This window comes from Mustelus asterias, chromosome 8 (genome assembly GCF_964213995.1).
Source record: "Mustelus asterias chromosome 8, sMusAst1.hap1.1, whole genome shotgun sequence".
Taxonomy (NCBI): domain Eukaryota; kingdom Metazoa; phylum Chordata; class Chondrichthyes; order Carcharhiniformes; family Triakidae; genus Mustelus; species Mustelus asterias.
In genome coordinates this window covers 55,696,964-55,712,491 of record NC_135808.1, presented here as the reverse complement: position 1 = coordinate 55,712,491, position 15,528 = coordinate 55,696,964, and the positions used below count along the sequence as shown (strand labels likewise).

General features: G+C 42.9%; 1 protein-coding gene across 5 annotated transcripts in view; it reads left to right on the top strand.

Annotated features, from left to right (window-relative positions):
- Window positions 1-15,528, top strand: part of ralgps2 (Ral GEF with PH domain and SH3 binding motif 2) — a 515,898-nt gene that overhangs the window by 391,669 nt on the left and 108,701 nt on the right. For all 5 annotated transcript variants that reach the window (XM_078218008.1, XM_078218006.1, XM_078218004.1 and 2 more), the window contains 2 exons: window positions 9,804-9,941; window positions 10,032-10,122. In XM_078218008.1, the coding sequence (XP_078074134.1) occupies window positions 9,804-9,941; window positions 10,032-10,122 (229 nt within the window). The remainder of the gene's footprint in view (window positions 1-9,803; window positions 9,942-10,031; window positions 10,123-15,528) is intronic.

The window sequence follows — 15,528 nt, the reverse complement described above, 5'->3', positions numbered from 1 at the left end:
GCCCTTTAGTGTCCCAAGATGTGTAGGTTAGGGGGATTAGCGGGGTAAATACTTGGGGTTACAGGTCTGGGTGGGATTGCTCCTTAGTGTCCGGAGGATTACGTAGGATCACAAGGATAGGGCCTGGGTAGGATTGCTGGCAGTGCAGATTCGATGGACTGAATGGCCTCCTTCTGCACTGTAGGGATTCTTTTAAAAAAAAACTAGGGAATGTGCTATGCTAGATTTGGTATGATGCAATGAGAAGGAGTTAATAAATAAGCTTGTTTTGCAGGGTCCTTTAGAGAACAGTAATGATAACACGATAGAATTCTTCATTAGGGTGGAAAATTAAGGAGTCAGATCTGAAACTGGGATCCTAAATCTAAACAAAGGAAAGGTATGAGGTGTGAGTTTGCGAAGTTAGATTGGGGAACTTTGCTGAAAGCTGTAATAGTGGATAGACAGTGGCTAATATTTAAGGAACTAATGTTACAGTCATAACTTCCTTTTTGGCGCAAATACACAACAAGAAAAATGGCCCAAACCATGGTTAACTGTAATGACTTTAATCAGGCAATTGAGGTGGGCCTGTTAGAAAATGAGCTACCTGATTAAGGGCCACAACAAAAGATGTCCTTGATTTAAGGGCCAAATTGATGCGCCAATCAGAGAGCCTCTTGCTTTGTACTTAACCAGGAGTGTCAGTTTTTCTGGGACTCCGAGGGTAGACTGCTAACTGAAAGCACTCTGTATATTAGAGTCATCTCTTGGGGAAGGACTGCTGTCTCTCCCCAACAACTGAGTAGGGTGCTGGAGCTGGATGCTGTTGCTGCTGGGGCCTGGAGCCTATGTTTCTAGCCCAGGTTCCATTTCATTCTCTGTCTGGAATGCCTCTCTGTCCAGAAGGAGTGAGGATTTTTGTTCCCAGTGCTGGTGTTAGTTGGAGCTGTTTGTTGCTTTGATACCTGGCAACAGTTTCCAGTAAGAAGTCTCACAAGACCAGGTTAAAGCCCAACAGGTTTATTTGGTAGCAAAAGCCACTAGCTTTCGGAGCGCTGCCCCTTCGTCAGGTAAGTGGGAGTTCTGTTGGGGGAAATCAACCGGGGAAAAGTGGGAAATCAACAGTTTCCAGGCCAGCAATCTTCATGAAGCAGAGTCAAAGCCACTCCTCGGCCTCTGTAAATTCCTCCTCTTGGGCCTTCCTTTGATTCCTATCTGAGGGCCAAAGAGCATTTCCGTCTGTCTTGTTTGGGACTCGTGCAAGAACTTTTGTCCCGACTGGGGCTTGTGTGAAAGGTGATGTTCCAGTTGAGACTTGTGTGTCCTGAAAGGCGTGGCCCAGGAAGGTGCAACTCTGGAAGACCCAACCCAGGAGGGTATACCCAGGAAAATGTGAGTCAGGAAGGTTCGAGTCAGGAAGGTTCAACCCAGGAAGGCGTAACCTCGGAAGATCTAGCCCGGCAGGGTGGAATCCTGGAAGTATTTGTATGAACTATTTGTGATCCCAGAAGGCATAACCCTGAAAGTGAAAGCCCTGAAAGGTGAAACCTCGGAATGTTGCAATATTACTTACAGTGGACTCCATTGTTAATTACAATGGACTTTATTGTTGTAAGGGAGTGGGGCAGCACGATGGCACAGTGGTTAGCACTGCTGTCTCACAGCTCCAGAGTCCTGGGTTTGATTCCTGACTTGGGTCACTGTCTGTGTGGAGTTTGCACATTCTCCCTGTGTTTGCGTGGGTTTCCTCCGGGTGCTCTGGTTTCCTCCCACAGTCCAAAGATGTACCGGTTAGATTGATTAGACATGCTAAATTAGCCCTTAGCGTCCTGGGATGCGATAGGTTAGAGGGATTAGTTGGATAGAGGGATAAGTGGGGATAGAGCCTGAGTGGGATTGTTGTCAGTGTAGACTTGATGGGCCGAATGGCCTCCTGCTGCACTGTAGTATTTCTATGTAACCCCCAGTTAGAGACGAGGAAGCTAATTGGGAAAATCTGGGAAGTGAGAAAATCCAGAGGGTGAAACCCTGGACGTTTGCAGATGACTCACAATGATCATTTTATTGTGATAGAGATGCTTGTTACTGTAGCATGATGTAACCTCCGGAGGGTCAGCCTTGGAAAGTGCAGTCCCAAAAGCAGAACCCTCGGAAGGGGAAAATATGGAGGGCAATGCCCTGAAAAGTTGTAGTAACTTATAACAAACCCTTCATTATTGTAAGGGAGTTGTTTGTTATAGGTTTAAGGATGGCGTTAGCTGTCAGTACTGTTTATATTATAACCTGCCGGTTTGTTGTTGTGAGTTGTTTGCAACCTTGGAAGGCCGATTGTGGATAACTGTCAATGCATACCAGCTGTTTGTTACTCTGCTATTTTGTTTGTGCTATTGTATTTGAAATGGCATGTTTATTGTTGATACTGTTATATTGGGTGTTATCTTTATAATTTATTATTGTGAGATGACATTTTGAAAGTGTAATATATTTTTGTATTTGTAAATTGTTTGATAAATAAAAAGAGTGGGCCAATCAGGGAGCCTCTTGCTTAGTACTTAACCAGGAGTGTCAGTTCCTCTGGGACTCCGAGTGTAGACTGCTAACTAAAAGCACTCTATGCTGTTGTCAGACTTGTAAATAAAGGGATTTTGGTGAAGGGACTTCTGCCTCTGAGGGCAGAAAACATGTAGTGACACAGACTCGATGGACAAGATCTGATGCAAGGAAGGATAGCAGCAAGCATACTGTGATCTCTGGAAATATCTTTGGTTGAAAGCCTTTTCCATTACATTGTTCCATTTTGTTACATTAACAAAAAAAATTAAGGATAGCATTAGATCCAAAGAGGAGTCATATAAAGTTGCTAGGAAAAGTAGCAAGCATGAGGATTAGGAGTGGTTCAGAGTTTAGCAAAGTGGGACCAAGAAGGGAAAAATAAAGTATGAGAGTCAACTTGCAAGTTGCATAAAAGTAGACTGTAAACGTCTAACTATAAAAAGAAAAGGATGTGAAGATTTGTTTTGTTCGACCGGAGCAAAGGAGAGAGGAGCGCTTTGTGAGTTCAGCTAAAGGGGTAAGAAATTGATTATTTTTTACTTACTTTTTCGCGGGGTTTGTTGTTGTAGTAGTTTAAATTTGAAAAGCGGAAGTAGGCCGCCCACGGGGTGACCTGGGAAGGCATTTAGTTTTTTTTTTAAGCGCACGGGAGGTTTAAAAAGCAGGCCACAGTATCCAGCGGGCAGCGTTGAGAGCAGGCAGCGGAGTGAGAAGGGAGCAGAGTGAGAGCTGAAGAGCTTTGGCTCTAAGGGCTTAGGCAGAAAGGGCGAGGTGGGTTAAGTTTAATTGTTAAGAACGTTTCTCTCTGTTCCTTGAAATAAGAAGGGAAATTATGAGTGTGAGGCCAGTCTGTTGTTCCTGATGTGGGAGGAACAACATCTGTGATGGGTGTGTCGAGCTGCGGTTCCTAAGGGACCATGTTAGAGAACTGGAACTGCAGCTTGAGGATTTTCGTCTGGTTAGGGAAAATGAGGAGGTGATAGACAGGAGCTATCAGCAGGTGGTCACACCAGGGCCACGGGAGGCAGACAAGTGGGTAACGTCTAGGAAGGGGAAAGCTCGGGTGATTGAGAGCACCCCGGTGGATGTGCCCCTTCACAATAAGTACTCCTGTCTGAGTACTGCTGGGGGGGACAGCCCACCTGGGGGAAGCAGCAGTGGCCGTGTCTCTGGAGCAGAGTCCGGCCCTGTAACTCAGAGGGCTAAGGAAAGGAGGAGGAAGGCAGTATTAATCGGGGACTCAACAGTAAGGGGGTCGGACAGGCGTTTTTGCGGAGGCAGACGGGAGTCTCGGATGGTGGTCTGCCTCTCTGGTGCCACGATCCGGGATGTCTCTGATCGCGTCCCAGATATCCTGAGGTGGGAGGGAGAGGAGTCAGAGGTCATGGTACATATTGGTACCGCTGACATAGGTAGGAAGAGGGAAGGGGTCATGAAAAGAGAATATAGGGAGTTAGGTAGACAGTTGGGAAGAAGGAACGCAAAGGTAGTAATCTCAGGATTGCTGCCTGTGCCACGGGAAAGTGAGAGCAGGAATGGAGTGAGATGGAGGATGAATGCGCGGCTGAGGGACTGGAGCAGGGGGCAAGGATTCAGGTTCCTGGATCATTGGGACCTCTTTAGGGGCAGGTGTGACCTGTACGAAAAAGACGGGTGGCACTTGAATCCCAGGTGGACCAATATCCTGGCAGGAAGGTTGGCTAAGGCTACTGGGGAGGCTTTAAACTAGAAAGGTTGGGGGGAGGGAATCGTGATGAGGTGACTGAGAGCGAGGAGGTTAGCCCGCAAATAGAGAAGGATTGTAGACCGTGTAAGAGGGAGAATAGATGGGTGATGGAGAAGGGGAGAGCTCAGACCAAAGGTTTGAGATGTGTCTATTTTAACACCAGGAGTGTAGTGAATAAAGTGAATGAGCTTAAGAGTGTGGATCGATGCTTGGAAGTGTGATGTGGTGGCCATTACGGAGACTTGGGGACAGGGACATGACTGGATACTTCAGGTGCTGGGTTTCAGAAAGGACAGAGAGGGAGGCAAAAGAGGGGGAGTAGTGGCACTGCTGATCAGGGATAGTGTCACAGCTGTAGAGAAGGTGGAAGCCGTGGAGGGATTGTCTACGGAGTCTCTGTGGGTAGAAGTTCGGAGCGGGAAGGGGTCGATAACTTTGCTGGGTGTTTTCTACAGGCCGCCCAATAGTAACAGGGATGTTGAGGAGCAGCTAGGGAAACAGATCCTGGAGAGATGTAGTAATAACAGGGTTGTCGTGATGGGAGACTTCAATTTCCCAAACATCAATTGGAATGTCCCTAGGGTAAGGGTTTGGATGGGGAGGAGTTTGTTAGGTGTGTTCAGGAGGGTTTCCTGACACAGCATGTGGATAAGCCTACAAGAGGAGAGGCTGTACTCGATCTGGTATTGGCTAATGAGCCTGGACAGGTGTCGGATCTCTGTGGGGGAACATCTTGGGGATAGTGATCATAACTCTCTCTCCTTTACACTCGCATTGGAAAGAGATAGGATCAGGCAAGCTAGGAAAGTGTTTATCTAGAATAAGGGGAAATATGAAGCCATCAGGCAGGAGATTAGAGGCGTAAATTGGAAGGAGGTATTCTCGAGGAAAAGTACCGAAGTAAGGTGGCAGATGTTCAAGGAATGTTTGTCTGGAGTTCTGCATGACTGCGTTCCGATGAGACAGGGAGGTTTTGGTAGGTTAGGGGAACCGTGGTGCACGAAAGCTGCGCTGAACCTAGTCAAAAAGAAAAGGAAAGCGTACAAAAGGTTCAGAGAGTTAGGTAATGATAGGGATCTAGATGAGTATACAGCTTGTAGGAAGGGACTTAAGAAAGAAATTAGGAGAGCCAGAAGGGATCACGAGAAGGCCTTGGTAGGTAAGATTAAGTAGAACCCTAAGACATTCTATAAATATGTGAAGAGTAAAAGGATGAGATGTGAAGGAATAGGACCTATAAAATGTGAAGGTGAGAAAGTCTGTACAGAACCAGAAGAAATAGCAGAGGTGCTTGATGAATATTTTACCTCGGTATTCACGGTGGAAAAAAGACCTGGGTGGTTGTACTACAGGATTGAGGCGGACTGAAAAGATTGAGTATGTGGACATTAAGAAAGAGGATATGTTGGAAATTTTGAATAGCATCAAGATAGATAAGTCGCTGGGACCAGATGGGATGTACCCCAGGTTACTGTGGGAGGCGAGGGTAGAGATTGCAGAGCCTCTGGCGATGATCTTTGCATTGTCGATGGAGACGGGAGAGGTTCCGGAGGATTGGAGGATTGCGGATGTGGTTCCTATATTCAAGAAAGAGAATAGGGATAGCCCAGGAAATTACCGACCGGTGAGTCTAACCTCAGTGGTTGGTAAGTTGATGGAGAAGATCCTGAGGGACAGGATTTATGAGCATTTAGAGAAGTTTAGTATGCTCAAAAGTAGTCAGCACAGCTTTGTCAAAGGCAAATCGTGCCTTATGAGCCTGGCGGAGTTCTTTGAAAATGTGACTAAACACATTGACGAAGGAAAAGCGGTAGATGTGGTTTACATGGACTTCAGCAAGGCGTTTGATAAGGTCCCCCATGCAAGACTTCTCAAGAAAGTGAGAGGGCATGGGATCCAAGGGGCTGTTGCTTTGTGGATCCAGAACTGGCTTGCTTGCAGAAGGCAGAGAGTGGTTGTAGATGGGTCTTTTTCTGAATGGAGGTCGGTCACCAGTGGAGTGCCCCAGGGATCTGTTCTGGGACCCTTGCTGTTTGTCATTTTCATAAATGACCTGGATGAGGAAGTGGAGGGATGGGTTGGTAAGTTTGCCGACGACACGAAGTTTGGTGGTGTTGTGGATAGTTTGGAGGGATGTCAGAAGCTGCAGCGTGACGTAGATAGGATGCAAGACTGAGCGGAGAAGTGGCAGATGGACTTCAACCCGGATAAATGTGTAGTGGTCCATTTTGGCAGGTCAAATGGGCTGAAGGAATATAATATCAAGGGTAAGACTTTTAGCAGTGTAGAGGATCAGAAGGACCTTGGGGTCTGGGTCCATAGGACTCTTAAATTGGCCTCGCAGGTAGAGGAGGTGGTTAAGAAGGCATATGGTGTGCTGGCCTTCATCAATCGAGGAATTGAGCTTAGGAGTCGGGAGATAATGATGCAGCTATATAAGACCACACTTGGAGTACTGTGCTCAGTTCTGGTCACCTCATTACAGGAGGGATGTGGAAATGATTGAAAGGGTGCAGAGAAGATTTACAAGGATGGTGACTGGATTGGTTGGCATGCCTTATGAGGATAGATTGAGGGAGCTCGGTCTTTTCTCCTTGGAGAAACGAAGGATGAGAGGTGACCTGATCGAGGTGTACAAGATGTTGAGAGGTATAGATCGGGTGGATTCTCTGAGGCTTTTTCCCAGGGCTGAAATGGCTGCTACGAGAGGACACAGGTTTAAGGTGCTGGGGAGTAGGTACAGAGGAGATGTCAGGGGTAAGTTTTTCACTCAGAGGGTAGTGGGTGAGTGGAATCGGCTGCCGTCAGTGGTGGTGGAGGCAAACTCGATAGGGTCTTTTAAGAGACTTCTGGATAAGTACATGGGACTTAATAGGATTGAGGGTTATAGTTAAGCCTATATATAAGCCTAGGTAGGTAGGGACATGATCGGCGCAACTTGTGGGCCGAAGGGCCTGTTTGTGCTGTATTTTTTCTATGTTTTATGTTCTATAAGATCTCTTAGGCCTCTTACAGTTCAAACAGGGAGAATTTATAATAGAGAACAAGGAAATGGCAGAGCAATTAAGCAACTACTTTAGTTAAATCTTTATGGGGGAAGATAGGAATAACTTACCATAAATGCCAGGAAACCAGGAGTTTGGTGAGAAGGAGGAATTGAAGGAAATTATTTTTACCTATAGCGCTGGAGAAATTATTGGGACTGAAAGCCAATAGATCACCAAGGCCTGATAACCTATGCCCCAGGGTACTTTAGGAGGTGACCATGGAAATAGTGAATGCGTTCGCTGCTATCTCCAAAATTCTGTAGGTTCTGGAACATTCCTGGCAGATTGGAGGGTGGCAAATGTAACCCTTCTATTTTAAAAACAAGAGAGAGAGAAAACAGAATTACAGAGCCATTAGCCTAACAACAGCAGCAGGGAAAATGTTAGAGCCTATTTATCAACAGGATACTTAGAAAAGATCAATGGGATTCGACAAAATCAACATGGATTTATGTGGGGGTAGGGCCTGGGTGGGATTGTGGTCGGTGCAGACTCGATGGGCCGAATGGCCTCCTTCTGCACTGTAGGGTTTCTATGATTCTATGATTCTATGAAATCATGTTTGACACATATGCTGGAGTTTCTTGAGATTAGATAAGGATGAGCCAGTGGGTGTAGTGTTTTGATTTTCAGGAAGCTTTTGATAAAGTCCTACGTAGAGGTCAGTGTGCAAAATTGAAGCACATGGGATTGTTGTGATATATTGGGATGGATTGAGAATTGGTTCGCAGACAGGAAACAGAGTAGGAATAAATAGGTCAGGTGGTGACTAGTGCACCTGCAGGGCTCAGTGCTTGGGCTCCATCTATTCAAAATATTCATCAGTGATTTTGATGAGGGAACCAAATGTAATATTTTTAAGTTTGCTGACAACATGAAACTTGTTGGGAATGTGACTGGTGAGGAGGAAGTTAAGAGGCTTCAAGGCAATTTAGACAAGTTGAGTGTGTGGGCAAGTACATGGCAGATGCAGTGTATCATGAATTAATACGTTATCCATTTTGGATGGAGCAGCAGAATGACAGAGTATTATTTTAATAGTGATAGATTTGGAAATGTTTGCATAAAAAGGGACCTGGGTGTCTTTGTTAACACGTGTCACTGAAAGCAAACATACAGGTGTAGCAAGCAGTTGGGAAGGCAAGTGGTATGTTGGCCTTCATTGCAAGAGGACTCGAGTACAGGAAAAAGAATGCCTTACTACAACTGTACAGGGCCTTGGCGTGACCACACCTGGAGCATTGTGTGCAGTTTTGTTCTCCTTCTCTAAGAAAGAATGTACTTGCCGTACAGGGAATGCAGCAAAGGTTCACCAGACTGATTCCTGGGATGACAGGTTTGTTGAATGAGGAGAGATTGGATCAACTGTGCCTTTATCCGTTGGAATTTAGAAGAATTAGAAGAGATCTCAAATGATTAAAATTCTGAGGGCTGAACAGACTGGATGCAGGGATGTTGTTTCCTCTAGCTGGGAGCAGGGCTGGGCACTAGAACAAAGGAGTCACAGTCTTAGGATACAGGGTACACCATTTAGGATTGAGATGAGGAGAAACATCTTCACTCAAGAGAGTGGTGAACCTATGGAATTGTCTACCACAGAAGACTGCTAAGGCCAAGTCACTGAATATATTTAAGAATGAAATAGATACATTTCTAGACTAAAAGGTGTTGAAAGGGGAGAGAATGGGAGTATGGCTTTGAGATAGAGGATCAGCCATTATCATATTGAATGACGGAACAGACTCAAACCTGCTCCTATTTTCTGTTTCCAATAAAGTAATCTGAGAGTGGCTTTATTGGCCTTTTTGGGGAACCTGCCTCTACTTCATCTATCTGCAGTGGAATTGAGAATATTGTGAATTGACTTTCCAATTTTTCTAGTAACCTGTAGAATTTTTTCTGAATTTCGATCACGAACATGGGTATAGCAATGACTTGGTTATGGTATAAGACTGATAAGCCAGTCATGTATTCAGTTGCACCAAGGCTAGTTGTGAAAATAAAATCAGTAAATTAAATAAATTCAATAAAATTGCTGTAAAACCTGTCAGATTGTCTTAACAGCCAAACTGATTCATTAGTGTTCTTTCAGAGAAATGAACTTGGCACATCCATCTGGTCAAGTTGCTGTCAACCTCTGTATTGTGGAGGCAATTGTTTCCAGAGAGCTACCCATCATCATCTACCATCATGGATAATAAATCCCCACAAGTATCCCCCATATCTTAAAAAAAAATGATTTGCTAGGTCAGTAAAGAAGATTTGACCATGCAATCAGCTACAGGTTGCATATATTTGGATATTTCAAAATAGTTATTAAGAAGTCTTCCAATGCATAAAATGTGCAGTTTCTCACAAGTCAATTTTGAAGTGTAAAGTTTTACTTGGTGTATGAATCAATTCCATAATTTTTCCAACATTTCAATCTTTTAAGGCTATTACAATTTTTAGACTCTCTTGCCTCTCTCATCATGCTTTTCTTTTCTGTTTTACAGGCATTTATTTGTCTGACTTGACATACATTGACTCAGCGTACCCATCCACACACAGCATCATTGAGAGTGAACAAAGATCAAATCTAATGAACAATATTTTGAGAATCATTTCAGATCTTCAGCAGTCCTGCGATTATGGTAAGCAAACACATTCCACAATTTTAATCCCTTCAACTAGATATGAAACTAGATGAATATTTCCTCTTTGATCCATTTTATTTTCTTTAGATATTCCTCTGCTTCCTCATGTTCAAAAATATTTGAACTCGGCGAGATATATTGAAGAACTTCAGAAATTCGTTGAAGATGACAATTACAAGTAGGTTCCCTGATATCTGAGCTTTTTCCATAAATCTTTAGTACAATTAGATGTGGTGATATTTCTTGTGTTCAGTATAATTAAAATCTTTTAAAACAACTTAAAACAAACTTTTAAAAACATTTTTTAGCCCATCTGTGCAAATACTAAGACAATGTTGGAGGTGCAGTGTTCCAGATGAGACATTAAAATGAGGCCCCAGATGCTCTCAAGTGATAGTGAAAGATCCTTTGGCATTATTTGAAACAAAGCTTCAAATTTTTCCCGTTGTCGGGCTAAATATTTAATCCCCATCGACAACCAGAGCAGATGATTTTATGATTTATCTAATTGCTGTTTGTGGAGCTTGCTGTGTGCAAATTGTCTGTTGTGTTTCCTACATTACAAAACAGTGACTACACTTACTTTACTGACTCTAAAACACTTGGGGATATCCTGAGCTTGCAAAATGTGATACATAAATGCTAGTCTTTCTTTCTTTATCCTCACAGGATTGGTTTCTGTTGTCATTTGTCATTGAAACACAGCACTTAAGAAGATTTTCATTTGTCAAATCACATTCGGGTTCTGGTGATAGCATTGGCCAGTTTTGTGATCTGCAGTAATTGTAGTTGGATCCTTCGTGGTGATTAACACTCATGTTTTATTTGTATTGTTCAGCTAAGCCTCACAATTTTCAGATCACTAAACTCCGCTGCAGTTGTGCATAATGGAGTTTAGGATCGTGGAGTGTTGACTTCAGTCAGTTAGTTAATCATGCACATATTTCCTGTAGACATCTGGGACAGTCACCTGACTGAAGAGATTCCCTTAAGAACTTAACTGAAGAAAAGCTCTGCTCCATTTCAGGATCTAACTTTGTATTTGTAAGGATTTGTATAATTTACTGCAGTGATTATATTTTTTATTGGACAAAATAAATGAGGCCTAAGGCAAGTTCTTAGAGACTTAAGAGGATGAATGTACAAATGTTTGATGGATACTATTACTGTTTCACCTTGCAGCTAAAATTGAATATTCTAAGAATTGTGACACAAAGAGATTGTTTCTTAGACTTGGATTAGTCTGTGTTCAAATATTTATGTGTCCACCTTTTTTGAAATTCTGATCATCTTTTCGCCCCCCCCCCCCCCCAATCTGGAGATGAGCAATAAATGCTGGCCCAGCCAGTGACGCCCACATCCCATGCATGAATTTTAAAAATCTGAAAATAAGTTTGGGAAAATTCAGGTTTGTTTAATTTTGACACAAACTATGAACATTTAAGATAAAATCTGTTCATATCTATATTTGTCAATTAAGTAATAATTACCTGAATTCTGGACTTGATGATAAATTATTCCAGATTCATTTTAACCTTCAATAGCTTCTAAGACTTGAGACGAGCAAAACAGCAATCAGATACTAGTACAGTAGTAATCAGATATTATTTGATGGTAGCTGTACCCTGTCTCATTTCTTCCCAAAATTAAATCTACATTTTATTTGGCTCATCAAATAATGGTGCAGAACTGCCCATAACTGATAGATGTATTATAACCCACTACGCAAAGCTTTGAAGTTTTATGAAACAAAAGGCACTTCCTATAGGAAACAGAATCACTCAGTGTAGCGAATAGTGAATTGAGTTATGTAGTTTATCTACTTTGCTGTTTAGAAGCCTGTGGTAAATGTTGGAACCAATTTTTATGCTTAAAACCATTTCCTTGCCCAGTAACTAATTATAGCACAAGAAAGAATGAAAGAACTGATATTTATTTAGCACCTTTTACAACTTCAGCATGTTCCAAACACTTGCTGCCAATGAAATACCTTTGAAATGTAGCCGCTATTGTAACATAATGAAGCAACCAATTTACTCTCACTCGCTCCCAGAAACAACAATGTGTTGACTAAATAATCTGGGCAATTTTAATCAGGGAATGATTAGCTAGGACGCTGGAAGCATTTGACAGAATGCCACGTTAAAGGCTGGTAAACAAAATTAAGGTCCATAGATTAGGAGGGTCCATGTCAGCTTGGATATAAAGTTGACTGAAGGACAAAAAACAAAGTGGTGATAAATGGTTGTCTTTTTATAAGACCAGGCTGTTAAACAGTAGAGTATTTGCATTCTTTCATGGAATGTGGGCATCCCTGGCAAGGCCAACATTTTTTGTCCATACCTAATTGTCCTTGAGTAGTGGTGGTGAGCCACCTTCTTGAACTGCTTCTTGGGGCCATTTTTCCCCAGGTTCAGTGTTAGGACCACTGCTCTTTTAATTTGTAAATTACTTGAATGATGGAATACAGATTGAAATTTTAAAATTTACGATGGATTGAAACCTGTAGACATGGCAATAAATGAGGATGATGCCACTTGATAGAACATAAATCGGTTAACAAGTTGGACAGACATGATGGAACTTAATGCAGAGAAGGTGATATATTTTGGTAGAAGTGATAGGAAGAGGCAATATAGACTTAATGGCATAATCTAAATATTGTGCAGGGACAGATCGACCTGCAGGGTTTATGTGCACAGATCTTTGAAGGTGGGAGGGCATATTGGACAGTAGTTAGCAAAGCATATGGGACCTTGGGCTTAGTAAATAGAGGCATTGGGTAAAGGAACAGAGAACATATGTTGAATCTTTATAATGCTCTGGTCAGGTCAAAACTAGAGTATTACATCCATTTCTGGTCATCTTTTCCAGGAAAAATGTTGAAGGCTGTTAAGCCAATGTGGAGAGGATTTATGGAATTTAGCTACAAGGTTGGGCTGGGGTTGTTGTCCGGAACAAAGGAGATTAAGGGGAAATTTGGTGGAGGTGTAAAAGATTATGACAACTTTTAATAGACGAAGGAAAGTTGTTTCTGTTCACTTAATGGTGCAAGGACCAGAAGACAAAGATTTAAGGTTTTGAGCTAAATATATAAGGGGATGTGAATTTTCGCAGCAATTGAGAACTCAAACTCACTGCCTATGAAGGCGGTGGTAGCGGAGACTATGAACGATTTCAAAAGGAAATTGAATAAACACTTGAAGGAAATAAACATGCAGGTTACATGAATAGAGTAAGGGACTGGAACTGACAGAATTGTTGTACGGAAAGCTGGCGTGGTTTCAATGAGCCGAATGGCTTTTCTCTGTGCCGTTACGATGCTATAATAATTCCTACTGTCTTTGAAATAGTGCCTTAGGATCTTTTACATCTACCAGAGAGCACAATGTTTAATTTGAAAGTCAGTACTCCGCTTTCCCCTCCATGTCACCTTCAGGCATTAAAAACTCAAGGAATTCTTTGCCACTAACTTGAGAGCATCCATTCATAGAACCATAGAATCTCTACAGCACAGAAAGAGGCCATCCAGCCCATTGAGTTTGAACCAACTCTGTGAAAGAGCATCCCACCCAGCCTCTGCCCTTTCCCCGTAACCTTGCACATTTACCATGGCTAATACACATATCCTACACATCTTTGGACACTAAGAGGACATTTAGAGTGGCCAATCCACCTAATATGCACATCTTTGGGCTGTGGGGGAAAACTAGAGCACCTGGAGGAAACCCACGCAGACACAGGGAGAACTTGCAAATTCTACACAGACTGTCAGCCAAGGTGGGAATTGAACCCCAGTCCCTGGCACTGTGAGACAGCAATGCTGACCACTGTGCCATTGTGCTGTTTCTGTTTCACATATGTACTTAAAAACAAGAGGAAATGTTACATTACTTGGGTATGATGTAAATTATTCTTTGCTTAAGCATAGTTGAGTCTTCACGTACAGACGTTTTTTGACGACTATCCTCTTGTTCTTTTTCTGACTCAGTGAAACACAAAGGTTGTGTTCAGATTTCTTACTGATATTCAGTATGCACTTTGAACAAGCAAAAGTAATAAATATGTTTCAGGATGACTGCTGCAAAATTGTTGAAGGAACATTATTGCAAGTGTTTTTCTCCTTTTTCTTTCCCATAAATTCAGTTTGATGTGGATACTGAATTGCTGTTTAAGAATGTGAAAGAATGCATTGATCATGTGTTCACTAGTCCCAACTTTTTATCTATGGGATAATAGTGGCAAGTAGAAAATCATAAAGAAATATTTTCACCAGATCTGCTTCATAACTCTCCTGTGCAAGTTAGAAATTTCTCTGGAATCTGAGTGACAGAGCCAAGTTGTGAAATGACTGAGTAAAGGGCTGCAGGGTTGGAAGGTTTCATCCTGCATTGATCTCTCAATGGGTAAGATGTCTGCCTCCCAAAGTCACATCTCTTTACATAAAGACCTAGATTAACCAGTTGTTATGCACACATCTCCATGATACTGGATTTGAATATCCAGAATGTCGAACTACTGGCATGATGCATATGACTGGGACTTCAGACAATAGCTTTGCTTCAAAGCTAGATATGAAACATACTTCAAGCTTATTGCTTCGGGTGAGCAGGTGCCTCTGATGAAACTCTGTGCTCCAATGAATTGGGAATCTTGAGAATCAGTGCTGCAATCAGGAGGATAAAAATACAGGAAGACAAAACTCTCTCATTTTGTGCACATGAGGAACAGCCGGTATCATAAATTAACCTGATGAGAAACTTCCGGGTATATTGTTTGGGTATCGGTCCAACTCCGCACTTGATGTGGGAGGAGTATATATTAACAGGCACCTGTCTCTTACAACATGAACACCGGAGTTCTCATTGGGCGGCAGAGGAATAGCCGCAGCTTTGTCTGCGATGTCCATTTTGGGCGTCGGACAGGCAGGGCTGGCTAATTGGGTGGACTCTTCTTGGTTCTTGGCCGGCTAGGCAGTGTTGGCCCAGGGATGAACTGTGATTTCGAGACCCGCATGTGGTGCAAATGCTTTTTCAGGGTGGCCTCACCCACGCATATTCTGTAGGATAAAGGGCCCTGGACTCGACCATTCCAGGTAACCATTTGCGTAATTCTTTACCAAATCTTTTCACCAGCCTCCAGTTGTCTCTCCTGGCTACCATTGTCACAGCCTCTGCATTGGGCTTCTTGTTGCTTTTCCACCTCCTCTCTCTACCCGCCCTGAGTTAAATGGGAGAGTTTGGTGTCCATTGATGTTGCTGGATGTTCTTTTAACCCAGCATTTAAAATCTGGACCTTTCTCTCCACAAGGCCGTTCGATGCTGGATGGTATCGTGCCAGCCTTCGACTTCATGAAATGAGTGAACTCCTGGCAAAAACGAGTCCATTGTCACAGACTAGCACCTGTGGGATCTTATGTGGCACAAATGAAGTGCAAAGTTTCTCTGCTGTTATTTTTGTGTACGCTGAATGCACCCTATGAACGTCCATCCACTTTGAGTGGGCGTCCACTATGACCAAGAACATCGAGCCCATGAATGGGCATGCATGATCCATGTGAAGCTGAGTCCATGATGTCTCCAGC